The 18,734-nt window shown below is 37.8% G+C and overlaps 1 protein-coding gene and 1 non-coding gene across 2 annotated transcripts in view; one reads left to right on the forward strand and one right to left on the reverse strand.

Moving 5' to 3' along the window:
- Positions 1-17,624, reverse strand: part of LOC119819716 (heterogeneous nuclear ribonucleoprotein C-like) — a 98,081-nt gene extending 80,457 nt beyond the window's left edge. Inside the window, exon 1 of the mRNA XM_042055375.1 lies at positions 17,496-17,624. Coding sequence (XP_041911309.1) covers positions 17,496-17,624 — 129 coding nt within the window. The remainder of the gene's footprint in view (positions 1-17,495) is intronic.
- Positions 16,398-16,499, forward strand: LOC119820127. Its single transcript, XR_005286396.1, has one exon. It is a non-coding gene; the product is annotated as a small nucleolar RNA SNORA28 (small nucleolar RNA).
- Positions 17,625-18,734: the final 1,110 nt, after the last annotated feature.

Genomic DNA, 18,734 nt, shown 5'->3' on the forward strand with positions numbered 1-18,734 from the left:
GAGTCATCCTGTCTCACTGCATTCTCTTTGAGAGGAGACCATACTGAGCCAGGTGTTTTTCATATCAATACCTAGCATTGGATCTGAAGTACAAAGGGCATTCTATATGTGTTTGAACAAATGAATGAACGCATGCATTTATTGTATTCTTTCTAAAATTCATTCTCAGGTGGAATAATTCAGGTGTTTTGTTGCTGTTACAGTTAGAAAAAGATAAATAATGTTCATTTCTAAACATAATATACTGCCAAAATTATTCCCTTGGGGAAATTTACTTTATGATATTCTTGGCATCTCTTCATGTAATCATTTAAAAACAGTTTATAGTTTGCTTGCTTATTTTATCCTACCATCCTTCATTGTACAATAACCAACATTTTCCTCGTGACACATGATTCAGTTTGTAGGTATATTTTTAGAGATACAGACAAAAAAAATGAGCCCTATTATTTTCTCTGCTAAGCTTTGTTTTTCTGAGTGTCTCTTTCTATAATAACAACTTATGCTTCCTTAACTCTTGGCAGTAAAATTATTCCTTTGTATTTGCTTTATTTAGTAAATTCAAGAGAGCTTTATACAAATTACTTTAAATACCCTGACAAAACAAAACAAAGAACATAAATGGACTGTTTTTATAAAAATGGCCATCATTATTGTCATCACTGCACAAGAAGTAGTTTAAGTCATTGATGTATGAAATCATGCTTACATGTGAATGAATGGCTTCCTGACTGTCTGTTGTTGGTTGTTTTTACTCTTTACTCTTTGGGGAGGCTGCCACCCTGCTACCAATTAAATATACACAGAGAGGCTTATTATTACTTATAAATGCCTGGCATTAGCTTGGCTTTTTTCTAGCCAGCTTTTCTTAAATTATCCTGTCTATCTTTTGCCTCTGGGCTTTTACCATTATCTATTTCTATATATCTTTTCTTTCCTTTTTATTCCATGTCTAGCTGTGTGACTTGGTGGCTGGCCCCTTCTTTCCTTGCTCCTTGATCCCTCTCTCCAGATTTCTTCTATTTATTCTCTCTGCCTGCCAGCCCAACTCATCCTTTCTCCTGCCTTGCTATTGACTTTCAACTCTTTATTAGACCAATCCGGTGTTTTAGACATGCAAAGTAACACTACTTCTCCAAGTTAAAAACATGCTGGGATTTACTATATCCAAGAACATGTTCAATCACCATAGATGGTGAAAATAAAACCTTCCATGGTAAAACCAAATTTAAACAATATTTATCCACAACCTCTACATACTGAAGATACTGAAAGAAAAGATTCTACAAAAGGTTAACTACACCCATGAAACACAGGAAATAAAACATTTAAGACCAGCAAAATCAAAAGAAAGGGAACATACACACACACACACAATACTTTCTTCTCTGTGCCTCATGGAACTTTCTCCAAAATTGACCACATACTTGTACACAAATCAAGTCTTCACAGATACAAGAAAACATATTTAAAATACCTATACAGCACCAGGTGGTAGTGACAGGGGGATCCTTGAGAGTTTGAAGCCAGTTTGGTCTACAGGGTGAGTTCCAGAACAAAGGAACCCTGTCTCAAAAGCAAACAAAAAAAAAAAACAAAAAACCCTGTACACCACTTAATTAAAAAACTAAAAGAAATGAATAATTTTCTCAATTAATACACTTTAGCAAAGTTAAATCAAGATTGGATAAGCAATTTACCAATAACCCCCAAAGAAATGGAAGCAATAATTAAGAGTCTGTCAACCAAAAAAAAAAGACCCCAGAGCCAGTTGGTTTTATTGTAGGATCCTACCAGACTTTCAAAGATTTAAATACAGCACTTCTCAAAATATTCCACAAGATGGAACCAGAAAGAACATTGCCCAATTCATTTTATGATGTCATAGCTACCCAGATACACAAATGGCATAAAGATCCAATAAAGAAAATTTTACAGACCAATTTCCCTAATGGATATAGATTAAAAATAGTCAATAAAATATTTGTAAAAATGAATATACCAACACATCAAAAAGATCATCCACCAAACAGACTTCATCCCAAAAATGAAGGAATGATTCAATATACAAAAATCAATAAACATTATTCACCATAATTATAAACTGAAAGACAAATCCACACTATCATCTCATTAGATGTATAAAAGTCCTTGACCAAATCCAACATTCCTTCATGATAAAAGTCCTGGAGAGATTAAGAATATAAGGGACATACCTAAACATAATAATTGCAGTCTACAGTAAGCCCACAGTCAATATCAACTTAAATGGAGAAAAACTTGAAACAATTACAATTCTAATATCAAAAGTAGACAACTCTCTCCATATCTTTATACTTGAAGTCTTAGCTGGAGCAATAAGAAAACAGAAAGGTATAGAGGGGATACAAATTAGAAAGGAAAAATTTGAAGTATTTGCAGATAAAAGTATACATACATTGAAAAATTTCAATAGGGAAGTCCTACAGCTGATAAACACTTTCATCAAAGTAGCGGGATACAAAATTAACTCACAAAAAAAATTGTAACCCTAATATATGCAAATAGCAAACTGACTAAGAAAGAAATCAGGAACACCACACTTTTCATATTGACCTCAAATAATAAAAACTATCTTAGAATAATTCTGACCAAGTAAGTGAAAGGCTTGTATGATAAAAATGTTATTAAAGAGAGAAACTGAAAAAGATATCAGAAGATAGAAAGATCTCTCATTCTCATCAGTCTGTAGAATTAACATAGTAAAAATGATCATCCTACCAAAAGCAACTTACAGATTCAATGCAATCCCCACGTAAATCTCAGTATAATTCTTCACAGATCTTGAAAAGACAATTATCAGCTTCATATGGAAAAAGAGAAAACCCAGGATATCTAAAAATAATCCTGAACAATAAAAGTACTCCTGGAAGTCTCACCATTCCTGATTTCAAGTTTACTACAGAGGAAAAATGATTAAAAATAGCATGGCATTGATATTAAAACAGACATGGTGACCAATGGAATCACATTGGAGATGTAGGCATAAATCCTTACCCATATGAATGCATGATTTTTGATAAAGAAGACAGAAATATACACTGGGGAAAAGACAGCACCTTCAACAAATGGAGGTGATAAAATTGGATGGCCAGATATAGAAAAATGCAATTAGATCCATATCTATTGCCCTGTACAAAACTCAAGTACAAATGGATCAAAGACCTCAATATAAAACCAGGTACGCTGAACCTGATAGAAGAAAAAGTATGGAATGCCCTTGAACTCATTGACACAGACTGACTTTCTAAACAAAACACCATTAGCATAGGCACAAGATTAACAATTAATAAATAAAATGTCATGAAACTGAAAAGCTTCTGTAAGACCCATGAAACCACCATTCAGACAGAGCTGGGAACTACATAATAGAAAAAGATTTTTAACAACTTCTCATCTGATAAAGAACTAATATCCAAAATACATAAAGAACTCAAGAAACTAGATATTAAAAACAAAAACAAAAAAGCAAATAATCCAATTTTTAAATGGAGTATAAATGTAAACAGAATTCCCAAAAGAGGAAACTCAAATGGTTGAGAAACACTTAAAGAAATCTTCAGCATCCTTAGGCATCAGGGAAATGCAAATCAAACTACTTTGATAGTCTATCTTATATCTGTCAGAATGGGTAAGATCAATAATTCAAATGATAGCCCACACTATCAATCAAGGATGTAGAATAAGGGGAACACTCCTCCACTGCTGTTGAGAGTGTAAATTTGTACAGCCACTATGGAAATCAGAATGTCATTTCCTCAGAAAGATAGGACTTAGTCTACCTCAAGATTCAGCTACACCACTCTTGGGCAAATTCCCAAAGGATGCTTTGTTCTTCTACAAGGATATTATTTAATCATATTCATTGCTGTTCTATTCATAAGACCAGAAACTGGAAACAACCTAGATGTTCCTCAATAAAAGAATGTCTCATGTGTGATTTCCCTCTGTATGCTACAAATATGTTTTATTACCATTGGTAATTAAAGAAGCTGTTTGGCCAATGACTTAAAAGTAGTAAAAAAAAAAAAAAGAGTAAAGCCAGGCAGGAAATCTGAACACAGATATAGAGAAAAAGTAGTCAGAGTCAAGGAGATTCCATGTAGCTGGCCAGCCGCCAGCCAGAACCTTACTGGTAGGCCACAGCCTTGTGGTGATTCACAAATTGTTAGAAATGGGTTAATTTAAGATTTAAGAATTAGTTAATAAGAAGCCTTATTAATTAGAGCCACTAATTAATAGTTTCTGTGTCATTATTTGGGTCTGGGTAGCTGGGAAACAAACAAGCAGTTTCCATCTACAAAATGGTGCCCAACATGGGAATCAAACCTACAACCCTGAGATTAAAAGTCTCATGCTGTATTGACTGAGCTAGAGAAAATGTAGTTTATTTATACAGTAGATTATTAGTCAGCAGTTTAAAAATGACATCATGAAATTCACAGGAAAATAGGTGGAACTTGAAAAAAATCATCCTGAGTGAAGTAATATAGAACAAAGTAGGTAAATAGGCATGTATTCACTTATATGTGAATATTAGCCATTAAATCAATAATAACCAATCTACAATTCAAAGACCAAAAGAGGTTAGGTATAGTGGAAAGTACTAGAGGAGAAAGGGCACGTGGATTTCCCTGGGAGAGGGAAATAGAGTAGATTTTACAGACAAACTGGGTGAGGGACAAGAAAAGGAGGATCAGGTGGGGAGAAGGAACAGGAGATGGGATTTAGTGGGGATTTGGGGGAGAAACACCTAGTATTGAGGAGCATTTGAGGGATGATATTGAAAGCAAAGTCATTACTGATGTTTGGAAAGACTACTGGGTTTTATAAGTTGATGTGTTCCCTGCCACATTGCTGAAATTATTGATCTTTTCAAGAAGTTTTCTACTAGAGATGTTAGAATCTCTTATTATGACATTATACCATCTGAAAATAGGGATAATTTTACTTCTTTTTCTCTTTGTATTCCTTTAATTTTCTCCTTTTTTAGCCAATTTTTCTAGCTACTGCTTTAATTACTATATTTAAAAATGGTAGGAACGGACAACCCTATCTCGTCGCTGAATTTAATGCAGCTGCTTTCAGCTTGAGTACATGTGGGGAAGATTAGCTGTGGGTTTGTTGTATATAGCCTGTATTGTGTTGAGGGACATTCCCTCTAGTCCAACTGTCCTAGGATTTTTTCCAGAAAACTGCATTGGATTTTGTTAAAGATTTTCTGTTTTTGTTTTCTTTTTTTATCTATTGAGATTATCATGTGATATTTTTGTCTGTATATCCATTTACATTATTTATTATATTTATTGACTTACATATGTTGGAACATCACTGGATTTCCAGAATAAAGCCAACTTTATCATGGCAGATAATATTGATATATGTCTGTATTTGGCCTGCTAGTTTTTTTTTCAGGATTTTGGCATCTATGTTAATCTGTAGTTTTGGTTTTTGGGGTGTGTATTTATCTGGTTTGATTTTAGATTAATACTGGACTCATAGAAGTAGTTTTTCGAGTTATCTTTTAATTTCCATTTCTTAAAATTAATTTCCATAGTAATGGTTATAGTACTTCTTTGAAAAAACTCTAGAATTCTGCTCTGAATCTATCTTGGCCTGGGTCTTTCTTTTTTCTTTTGTCATAATGACTTTTATTTCTATTTCAATCTCTTTATTTATTATAGATCAAGTTGGGTTATTGGTCTCTTCCTGGTTTGACTTTAGTAGGTTGGATGAATCAAGAAACCCATCCATTTTAGGCTATCTAACTTAATGAAGTACAGTTTTAAAAAGTATTCTGTTTAATATGTTGTATTTCATTGGTGCCTGTTGTAATTTTTCCCTTTTTATTTGTAATTCTGCTAAATTAGGTTATCTCTTTCTTCCTATTGGCTAATTATAACTAGGGCCTGTCAATATTGTTTATTTTCTCAAATAACCAGCCTTCGATTCATTAATTCTCTTTACTGTTTTCTTTGTTTTTATTTCATTAATTTCTACTCTGATTTTTTTATTTTTTCTTGCCATTCACTGGGTTTGGGTTTTATTTGTTCTTCTATTTCCAAATTATTGAGTTGCACCATGCAATCATTTATTTGTGTACTCTTTCTTATTCTTTAATGTAGGTACTTAGGGCTATAAATTTTCCTAAACTGCTTTTAATGTTTTCCAGGGATTTTGTTGTGCAGTCTTTTTATTTAAATTTCTTTCTTTCTTTCTTCTTTGACCTATTCATCATTCAGTTATGAGTTTTTATGATTTGAGCTAGGCATGCGGACTTCCTTCTTTGGTTGTGTATTGGGTATTAGAGTTTGTCCTTCCTTAGTTTTGGCTAACTTATGAGCTGTGTAAACTTAGGGAATCCACCTAACTTTACTATCAACACCCTTTCTACAAGCCATCAGGGGATCCCAAGTCATACAAATGGTGAACCAGACTAGTCTTCAATGTTAGATTATTTTGTACTCCATAAGAATTACTTCTTTGTGCAAGAAATTGCTTCTTTGTTTTGTCCTACTCTGAAGTGTTAATTTTATTTTTATTATTTTATTATTATTACTTATAAATCTGTTTGTTTTTAATAAAAGACAGAAAAGGGATATATATATATATATATATATATATATATATATATGCTTGTAATAACAATTATTGAAAAAAGAGGCCATGATTTAAAAGAGAACAAGAGAAGGGAAAGGAGAGATGCACTTATAATATAAATGAAAATTTTTTAAATGATAAGTAAACACTAACAAAAATCCCTACACAATTTATTTGATCAACTAAGTCAATTTAAGGAACAACCAATATTCAATGTCTCCTGTATCCATATGGATATTAAAATATACATAAATAAACATCTCAGAGCATTTAACAACAGTGTCAAATTTGACCCTCCTAGTATCTAACAAAAGAAATATTCTCTGACACTATGTCCAATACTCCTTAAATTTATTACCTCATAAATCTTTTTGCCTGATGTAACATATTTATTGGCTAATCGTGTGCTGTTTTTGTTTTTTAGGATCTCCCCTAACCATAATATGAGTCTCAAAAGAATAAAGACTTTGTTTGTTTCATTTGCTGTACTATCCCTGGTTGTAAAAGGGATGAGATTCAGATACTAAGAAACAAATATACAGGATACTTGGGTAATGAAGTACTAAATCAAATGGAGCCTGTGCCTTAACCCAGAGGCTCAGTGATTTACAAAGACCATTATAAAATCTTTTGCTATTATTCTCCTTCCTTATAGAAAAATATCACCTACCCTTTGCTTTTGACCTTCAGGAATGTTCTCTCACTCCCTATCCTCCATGAAATTTTGTTCTAGGGAAAATTAGGGCCACATTCTCCAGTATTCCTAAGTTAATATGAACAGAGGTATAGCTTTAATAGACAGCTAATGATCTCGATGGGTCTCACTTTCAGCATTACTGGCTCCAACCCAGAAGATTATTAGATTATCTCCAAATGTGCTTTTTGTGAAAATAGATCCAGAAGCCATGAGTCCCAACAATGGTTCCATTCAACTGTGTCAATGTACCTAAATGCTAATGCAGGACTTACTAAAATGTAGATTGAAAGTCAGACTTCATTTGCATTATCAGACTCATATCTTCCATTTGTTTTTATTTTTTCTTTAATCTGGAGGGCTTTCAATAGGATTAGATGGAGACTTGCTAGGTGGAAATGGGTGCCTTCAACTATAAGCATATTCAATTAAACTGAATTCATTGCCTGCATGGGACAAGTTAAAAGAAAACTAAATAGATAATGATTACACATTATTAAGAAAAGAGACAGTTCTGGAGACCAAATTCTCTTAACACATCATTAAACTGGGCTCATTTCATATGCACAGTTTAACACCAGCCTATAAGGAGAACATGTTTTGAGGAAATCAGCAGAATGTTTATGAGCTCTAAAAAGCTTTTAATAAAATGCAGTGTTTTAGGGAAGGAATAACTTCTAAGCTTCACTTGAATACGCTAATTAAAGAGATGCTCCTACTGATTCTGAGTTCTATTTGTCCTTACTTCTATGTTTTTAATATGACATTATATCAATTCTCCAAGACTTTCATACACACAAACAATGTATTTTGATCATATTCAGTCCCCACTCCTCCTTTTAACTCCACTCAAGTCTGCCCAACCCCCAATTTTATAATCTCATGTCTTCTTTTTTGTTTTATTTTGTTTTGCAATTTGTGTTGTCCATACACTCATGGGCCATGAGCACAATCCATCTATATGCACTAAAAACTGGTACCCCACCCCAGATGCCATCATCTCTCAATATCTCCTCAGCTAGAACCATGGGATCATGAGGTTCTCCCTATCCATGGTAGAAAAATAACTGACTTGATTCTATGTAACACATCTTATGTAGGCAAGCAAAGTTGCTTTGGGCTCCTCAGTGCAGTGATCCTGTCCTGCTTCTCTCAGGTTCTCCTCGAAATATGACTCAGTTTTCTTCTACTTCCATAATGACTCTTTAGTCTTGATGTGTGGGGGTGTGATATATATGTCTCATTTGTGGTTAAGCACTTCATGGTCACTTATTCTCTGCCCTCTAACCAGGAGTGAGCTTCTGTGCTAATCACCACATACTGCATAAAGAACAGTCCCCGGTGAGGCTTGGGAGCTGCACTAATCTATTGGCAGAGGGATATGAACTTATAAGGCAGTTAGATACTATGTCTGCATGGCAAAATAATCAAATAGGTATTCCCCTGGGGGGTCTTGGTATTTTTAAATATGTCTCGAAAAACCAAAAAAAAAAAAATTCTAGTTTATTTGGATAGATTTACCATACCCTACATGTGCTTTCTACTATAGAACAGATTTTTAATTCAATCAGAAGGCTTTCGGTTACCCCCATACCATTCTTTCTGCTATTACACCCATGGCCATGTTTTGGAACACCAGTCCTCAATGTAGCTCTCAGGGTTCACAGCTGAGACTTTCCTCACCCAGCAGCCTACACAGCACCTCCTGGCATTATGAATGTTAGCCAGTAGAAAGGAAGATTGACGTCAGTGTTAACTTGATATTTCTCTATCCACTGTCTAAATTATGTAGTATCCTAAGCAACAGGGTCTTACCAACAAGTTATAGTGAGCAACCAAGAACAATGACAATAATCTGGATTTTTTGGGAGGGTCTCCAAGACACCCATGACCAACAATTCAAAGGGAGATATCCCATACCTGCATACTTGAATTTTTGTTTGTTTTCTTCTTATTTAACAACCTATGGCTTCCAAGAAAAGCATTATCCAGTATATAGGATAATTATAATTAGTATTATATATGTATGTGTAAGTGTGTAAATATACAGTCGTATAAATATATGAAGCTTATAAAATAATGGATTTCCCTATAGCCTTTTCAAACTCCCTATTGTTAGTTATCCTTCTCCTACCCTTTCCTCTACTGTGCCCTTCTATCTACTTCCCCATTTAAACACCCCTTCTGATTATTCCCATTTTACCCTTGTTCTGTTTTTTTATTCACCTCGTCTAGGTTACATTGCATATTTTAATCACTTATATAAATGCTCCATATTCCTTATTAAAAAAATGTGTCAAATTGACTACAAGTTATAAGGAAATAAAAAAAACCCAGATTCTGTTAAATTGGTGGATTTATCTGTCTGGGTCTTTAAATCATCTGTCTGGGTATAAGTGTCCATGGACTGATACTGAGACTATTTGACAAAGAGACTCTACTGACTGTGGCAATAGAAATGAAAATAATTTCTGTATGTTGAGTTTCTAATTTTGGGAAGGTGCCATATAGTTAGTACCTAATTAGTAGCTATCCATTCTTTGAAAGGTAGGATTTGAGATACTTATACCACAGCAACTTGAATGACAAAGTGACTTGCTTGGTATCATATGAATAAAGATAAGCTGTGATTCATACTCATGGATAACACACATAAACACCCATATTCCCTCAACAACTTTTAGCCCATCTGTGGAGTAATTATACTTTAGGGAAAAGTGGTGTTTCAAAAGCATGTAAGTAGCTCACATAATTTTGTATTGTAAAAGAGCAAAACAATCAATGGCATTCATCACATAAACCCATCTAGAAAATTTTAATAAAGTCTTCTAGGCAGATGCATATCTTTTAAAATATTCAGAATCATTGGTATGATTTGTTTTGAGCTACAATTTGCCAATGCCTTTCTATTCCTCTTAATTCTGATAATAACACCTTAGTATAACTTTATGACATCAACTGACTCTTTCCTTTGACGTATTTTGGCCCAAGCCATATTTATATTTTAGTTCAATGACTTTCCACATGTCAAAAACTTGGTCACTGAGTGTAGTCCATGCCTGCTGTAGAAATCCTAGCAGCATTCCTAAATGGCCCGAGGGGTGTTGCTGTAGGAGCTCCTTCTGCTCCTTCAGCCAATAGCCATTGAGATACCAGCCCACTGGGGTGTGGTCTCTTTCTCTTTAAAAAGCAGAGGCAGCCCTCTGCTAGCTCTCTCGCTCCAGCGACTAGACTCCTTTTCTGGCTGTCAAGTGTAGGATGGTGTTCTGTAAGTATTTTCCCCTCAAATAAATAACCCTTTGAATCCAAACTGGTGTGGGATTGCTTCGTGCTTTATCTGGTGCCCAACGTTTGGTTTTAGAACCACCTCCCCACCCTCTCCCAACCCCTCCCACTCCCCAGCTCCCCACTCCCCCATCCTCCCCATCCCCCGGCTGGGCTGCAGTGGTGTAGGAGAATTGTCTGTTTTCTGTCAATTATGTTTTAAATAAACGCTGATTGGCCAGTCAGGTCAACCAGACAGTAAGTAGAAGCGGGTGGAGAACAGGAGAATGCTGGGAAGGAGGAAGCCCATTCCTCCTTGGTCCAACCCAGACCACCAAAGAAACAAGATGTGACCTGCCCTGCTGAGAAAGGTACCAAGCCATTGGGCTAACATAGATAAGAATAATGGGTTAATATAAGCTACAAGAGCTAATAAGTAGCCTGAGCTAATGGGCCAATCAGTTTTATAACTTATGGAGATCTCTGTGTGATTTTCTCTGGGACTAACTGGCTTGGGGACTGGGCAGGACAGAAACCCCAATGAGCCTGGCCCTCATGTTACAGGGCGTCCCCTCTGAGAAGCAAATCCTGGATATCTCACAGTGAACTGAGCTGAGGGCCTCCATATCCTGAGCACAGCTGTCATCAGCCAAGGTCTCCGGACCACCGGTCTGCAGCCCATGGGGTCTCAGGGTGGTGTTGGTGGTGATGAACTCTGGGCAGCTGTTCTCAATGAAGTGAGAATTACTGTATTAATCTGGAAATGGAGGCTCAGAGATGAAGTGAGGTGGCTTTCGCCTTTGAGGATGTGGCTGTAGTTTTTGCCCAAGAAAAGTGGGGAGCAGCTGGCTCCAGCTCAGAGGACCCTGTACCAGGAGGTGATGCTGGAAAACCGCAGGCTTCTCTGGTCTCTCTGAGGTATCCTGTTCCCAAACCTGAGCTGATCTGTTGCCTAGAGCACGGGCAGGAGCTGTGGCTGTGATGAAAGACCATTCCACAAGCGTAAGTGCAGGTAACAATGGAAAAACCAAGGCCACAGAACTTTCCACGTGTGAGCCAGCACTATCTAAGGGAGTCTCATGCCAGGGCAAGTTAACAAAAAGCCTCAGGGGACTCCCAGTCAGTGCAAACTCCTGGTCAAATTGGTTCCTCGGAAACACAGCAAGGACACTTTCAAAAAGGGTCATGGCCTCAGATCAAGCAGCTTCCTGGGAAAATCAGCCTTGAACCTGATAGCTTTGGGACAGCTGAAGACGTGTTCAAAGGTTAGACAGAAGCACATCTCTTCAGGAAATGTCCGTAATTGTGACTCACATGAGTCAGATAAGGACCCTATAATTCAGGAGGAGGAAAGTGTCTACAAATGTCATGATTGTGGCAAAGTATTAAGCAAGAAGAGCCTCCTTGCTCGACATGAGAGGAGTCACTCTGGAGTGAAGCCGTATGAGTGAGTGTACTGAGTGCAGGAAGACCTTCAGCAAGAGCACAAACCTTCTTTAACATCTTATGGTGCATAGTGGGGAGAAGCCTTATAAGTGCATGGAGTGTGAGAAGGCCTTCTACCGCAAATCCCACCTTACACAGCACCGGCGGATCCACAGTGGTTAGAAGCCTTATAAATGTGATGAATGTGGCAGAGCTTTCTCATACCGCTCCACTTTTGTCTTACAGAACAGGAGCCGCACTGGAGAAAACCCTTTTGTTTGTAAAGAATGTGGAAAAGCTTTCCAAGAGAGGCCAGGCTTCGTTCGCTACTACATCATTCACAGTGGGGAGAACCCCTATGCGGGCTTTGAGTGTGGCAAAGTGTAGTATCAAGCAGCGGGTTGCATTCCCGCTGCCTAGCTTTCAGCCTCCTGGCTCCTGCACCGCTAGCTTTGCCCCAGAAATAACAACACACAAATTGTATTGTTTTAAACACTGCCTGGCTCATTAGTTTCAGCCTCTTACTCACATCTTGACTAACCCATATCTAATTATCTGTGTAACACCACGAGCGGTGTCTTACCAGGAAAGATTCAGCATGTCTGACCTGGCGGCTTGCTTCATCGCATCTCTCTCCCTGAGGAGAGGCAAGGCAGTCTGCCTCAGAGAGCAGAGGCATGGCGATTTATTAACTTAGGAGAGGCGTGGCATCTGACTGAGCCATCTACCTCACTTCCTTCTTCCTGTTCTGTCTACTCCACCCACCTAAGGGCTGGCCAAGGCAGTTTGTTTATTAGCCAATGAGAATCCTCCATCAGCAAAGTCTTCAAACACAGGTTCTACGTCATGTGGCACCGATGAACTCATACTGGGGAGAAGCCGTCTGAGTGCAGTGAGTGTGGGAAGCGTTTTGTGAGAGCATAGCCCTGATCTGCCACTACGTGATCCACACTGGAGAGAAGCCCTTTGAGTGCAAGTGGGGCAAAGTATCTCAGGAGACACCAGCGCATTCACACTGGAGCCTTACCTGTGCAGCAAGTGTTGGAAAGCCTTCACCCACTGCTCTACTTTCATCTTGCATAAAAGAGCCCACACTGGAGAAAACCCCTCTGAGTGCAAAGGATGTGGGAAAGCCTTTAGCAATAGAGCTGGCCTTATTCGCCACTTCAGCATCCACACTGGAGAGAAGCCCTATGAGTGTGGCAAGGCCTTCAGCCGCTTAGTGAGTTCCCTGATCTCTCCATCCATATCTTTTTTGAAAGCAGTCAGATCTAGCACAGTTCCACAACCAGCACCCTTACTTAGTCTAGCCCCACTGCCTTCACTGCTGCCAAACCCTGGAGATCCACAAGGAGTCATCCTGCCTGGAAACAACCAGAGGTTCCTCCTGTGAATTTCCGAAATACTCCACTCAATACTTAGACTTTGCTGGTCCTATTACAGGGTCTATCATAAGGAGTCTCCACTGTATCCCCAACCACACCCTTCCCACGACCTGCCAGATGTAGCCTGGGTCCCACCACAGTGGAGCACCTTGTCTGGTGTCTATTGGCTACTCCTTAAAGAAGCTTTAGTGTCTGGGCAGAACTTTCCCTAACAATACCCCAACCCACAAAACCATCTAACGTTTTCACCCAACCAAATCTACTCCTACAGTCTGGGATTGAAACAGAAAAGACATCCTGTGAACAAGCCCAGTCCCCTCTATCTACCTGACTTCACACCACACGAGGCATTTCCATCCGCATTTGCCCACATATCCTTTCTTCTGCCCCAACTGGATCTGTCAATTACAGACTCAGAACTAACAAAAGAAGTTCACATTCCCAGATGTTGTTGCAAATATTCCAATAACATGAAAGACCAAGTCAGTATTATATCTCTAAAACCTAGCAATCCTATAGAAATGTTTGCCAATAAAATTTACCCAGATGAATCCCAGGACAGAGAACTTAAAAGAAGAGTCACAGACTCCATCAAAGACTCCAAGAAATTTAAATAAGGCACAAAGAAACAGCTCAACAAAATTAAGGAGAAAGAACTTAAGAAGAATAGATGCCTGAGTAACATCTAAGAAAATGCAAACATAATATTTATAGAAATTAAGAAGAAAAGCCAAGACTTTGGAATAGAATCAAATAAGGACATAGAAACACTGAAGAAGAATCAAGGTGAAATAAAAATGGAATAGAAAAATACAACTAGAAAACTCAAAGACCTTAAAAGTAGAATTAATAAAGAAGAAAGGACTCAAAGCTAAGGTAGAAAATATAGGCTAAATAAGAAAGAAAAATGGATATTAACAAAACAAGAGTCATACTGGAAATGGGGGGACACAATTAAAAACAAAAATAACCTTCAAATTATAGGCATAGGTGATGAAGAATATCAAATCAATAGCATAAACCAGGTCTTCAACAAGATTATATAAGAAAACTTTCACACACTACAAGAAGCATAAGAACACCAATTAGACAAGACTGTATGTTTAAAATATTAGTTTATACAAAAAAGAAAGTGTATTGAAAGCTGTAAGAGAGAAAAAAATCAAGTTGCATATAATGGGAAACCCATCAGAATAACAGCTTTCTCAATGGTTATGTTGAAAGGCAGGAAAGCCTGAGGCAATTGCACTCCAGTGCTAAAAGTTTATGATGGTCAGTTTAGCCAAATAACATCCAAACTATCTGGCATCAATAAAGGAGAAAGTAAAACATTCTATGACATAAACAGCCTTAAATTTTTTATATTCAGCAAACACAATCTAAGAAAAATATATAAAGCAACTTTCAGGCTAAATATAGGAATAAACATAGCAGAGAGACAGCAGAAAAAAAGACAAAGCCATAATTATTAAAACACAAAATGTCACTGAAAACATAAACAATCACACTAAAAATCAGCAGAATGATGTCCACAATTAATATACACATTTCAATAATAATGTTAATCATGACCTCAGTTCTCCAAACAGAAGACATAGGTTGACTGAATGGATCTAGAAAGAAAAATCATCACTTTCTTGTCTACAAGAACTACATCTTGGATTTAAAGACAGGTGCCACCTTATTATAAAAGTATGAATGAAAATATTCTAATCAAATGGGACCAGAAAATAATCAGATATCATTATCCTAATAGGTGACAATATATATTTCAAACTAAGACTAATTAGAAGAGATAAAAAATTATATTCTAATCAAGGGAACAGTTAACTAATAAGATATTACTGTCCTAATAACATATGCACAAACTCCAGGACATACAATTTCTAAAATAACAAAAAAAAATCTATTACTGGATTTAAAGACACAGATTAATACCTATTCATTAATAGCAGGTAATTTCGATAATCCACTTACTCCAAGAGATGGGTCATTTGAGCAAAAAATTAACAGAGACACATCAGAATTAATTGATATCATGCAGCAAATGGACTTAACAGATATTTACTGAATATTACATCCAAACACAAGGGAACACACATTCTACACTTTCTACTCAGCAGTACATAGGAAGCTTTGCAAAAATAGAGCATATCCTAGCCGGGTGGTGGTGGCGCACGCCTTTAATCCCAGCACTTGGGAGGCAGAGGCAGGCGGATCTCTGTGAGTTCGAGACCAGCCTGGTCTACAAGAGCTAGTTCCAGGACAGGCTCTAAAGCTGCAGAGAAACCCTGTCTCAAAAAACCAAAAAAAAAAAAAAAATAGAGCACATCCTAATATATGAACAAAATTTACAAATTCAAAAACATTGAAATCATTTCTTTATGAAATCTGACTACAGTGCCGGGAAAGAAAAATCTTAAAAATGAAACTCATGGAAATTGAACAACTCATATTACTGAATGATGAATCAACCAAAAAAATGAGAAAGACATTTAAAAAAACTTCCTGGAACTAAATAAAAATGAAAGCCCAATACAACAAAACCACTGGGAGAAATTGAAAACATTCTTATGAGGAAACTTTATAGCCCTTGGGACCTACACTTAAAAACAGAAGGAGTTCAAATAAATATATTTATGAAACAATTCAAAGCTTTGGAAAAACAAGGCTAAACCAAATGCAACCCCAATCAACAGCAAAAAAATAATAAAAACAAGTACAATAATCATTCAAAGAGAAATAAAGAAACCAATGTAAAGAATCAATTGAGCTAATAAACAGGATGGACAGACACTTGACCAAACTGACAACGAGAAAGACACACACACACACACACACACAGAGAGAGAGAGAGAGAGAGAGAGAGAGAGAGAGAGAGAGAGAGAGAGAGAACAGAATCAGAAATGAACAGGAAAATATTACAACAGCTATCAAAGCAATTAAAGATCTTATAAAGGAATGTTTGAATGTTTAAATCCTGTACTCCAACAATACTGTCTGACACAATTTGAGCTTGCTATAGCAAGAAAGTCTAACCTATTCCGGTGTTCTCTTCCTCGTGGACAAGCCGTTATATAGGCTCAAACAATATTTAAGAAACAAAAAATTGCAATTGTGGAATTGGGACAATAGTCAGCAGTGTATGACGAAGAAACCACATTTTAGGCTAGTCATGAATGGAGCTAGCTGTGTAACGTGGAAGGAAGATAGTCATGTTTCGTGAAAGATTTTCTGTGGCTCATCTTTGGAATTTTGCTGTGCTTTTTCCTATGGTGACAGAAGGTTTTCTGCCCCCATCCTGGGCTTACTTGTATTTGATTGGATGACAAGTCCAGTCGAAGCTAGGTGACATCTAGGTGGTTAAAAATGAGGCTGGCTAAAATTTAGCCCGCCCAACCCCCAGGGTTTCTCTGTAGCTTTCGAGCCTGTACTGGAACTCGTTCTTGTAGACCAGACTGGCCTCGAACTCACAGAGATCTGCCTCCCGAGTGCTGGGATTAAAGGGAGCACTGTCAGTGCTCAGCTTACTTGAGCTTTTTAAAAAAATAACATTAGTCTCATTTGCCTCCCACTACATTGTGATCCTAGAGAATCAATCTAGTACATTTACCGCTTAATTTGCTGACTCCCATCTGTTTCAGAGAGGACGAATTCATTGTCTCCATCTACTCAGTAGAAGCCCCAAGCCCCATCTAGTGAGGCGCTGACTGCGAAAGAATACAGATACAACGGGCGACACTGAGCCTTTAAAACACTGGCGAAGGGGGCTCGCAACCCTCTCCTGCAATTTGGGCACCTGCATACGTGGCATTCGCTTACACATGTGCCCAAGAATTGTTTTTAGATTTATGAGTGCTTGGCTTGCAATTAATGTCTGTACTGCACGCGCTTTGGAGGCCAGTAGAGGGCACCGACTCCCTGGAAGGACTTGATGGATGGATGTGAGCTGCCACGCTGGAGAACTCAACCTGAATCATCTGTAAGAACAGGTGCTCTGGATTGCTGGGCCATCTCCAGGACAAAGACTTGTTTACTTGATCTGTATGAGTGTTGCTCGCATGCATTTAAGTGCACCATGTACATGCCCAGTGCCCAAGGGGGCCAGGTGCTGGTGCTGGCTCCTCTGGAACTGCATTTAGAGGTGGTTGAGACTCATGTGGGTGCTCAAAACAGTCTTCTGCAAGAACACCAAGTGCACTTAGCCACCAAGCCATCTCCAGTCTTGCTTTAAAAAATGTATATGAGAAATGCATTGCTGGATGGTGATAGCATTTGCTTTTACTCCCAGCTCTTGGGAGGCAGAGGCAGGTGTCCATTACAGCCAAAGCTATAAAGGAGAAGAACCCTGTCTTAAAAAACCAACAAGTAATCCTTTGAGGTTTGTTAGAGGTGAATGTACTCAATTCTCTGACAACCCAGCAAGACAGTGCTGCAAACCTGCTTTTACAGATGAATACAAGCTTACAGAATCAGCAGTGAAATGGAATACAAAATGCTTAACCAGTTGCCAGTGCAGCTGGCAAGCCCAATGCTGACAACACATTGCAGACAATAACAAAGCTAATATCTTGGATTAAACTACATAATTTAGACATTCATTAAAACTATTATAAACAACTTATAAAACAAGCACCACACATTGAAAAGAAGTTAGTTTTTAAAAAGACGTCCATGTGTCTGTCTATGCATGCCCATTGGATCCCTTGGAGCTGGGAACCCAGTCCAGTCGCAAACGCTCTTAACTATTGCATCCAGTTCCTGGTCTGTAGAACATGATGCCTTGGCGGTAGGCCTTTGTTTCTCATGGAGCTTTCCTGTGCTGTGTGTGGTTGTGCCACAGAGGGAGCTTGGATAAAGGCCAGGCAGTATGAGCGTGGATTCTCCCTCAATCTTTGTCGTGAAAACATTCTGAGTTAGAGCATTTACACCTGGGAAGATTCTTCAGGTAAAATGGAGGCCTAGGAAATCATTGTTGCACTCAGCTCGCTTGTGGGAGGACATCTAAGAAACTTACAGAAAGGTAGATGTTCATAATTAAAACATAAATACCTGAAATTCCAAAAGTCAACATAAAATATTAATATAGCAAGATATTTTGACTAGGCAATATCTATAGTTTTGATTTTAGTGGTTGGTAGATGTCAATGCTTAACTTTTCTCTGTCTATTTGTAGCCTCATTTTCTGTAAGACTCACGGTTATTAAGGAAAACAGTACCTTGATTCTGGCCACAGGAGATGGATACCAAGAAACAAAATAGATTGTCTGAGCCGGGCGGTGGTGGCGCACGCCTTTAATCCCAGCACTCGGGAGGCAGAGGCAGGC

The sequence above is a fragment of the Arvicola amphibius genome, chromosome 7 (assembly GCF_903992535.2).
Source record: "Arvicola amphibius chromosome 7, mArvAmp1.2, whole genome shotgun sequence".
Classification (NCBI taxonomy): Eukaryota; Metazoa; Chordata; class Mammalia; order Rodentia; family Cricetidae; genus Arvicola; species Arvicola amphibius.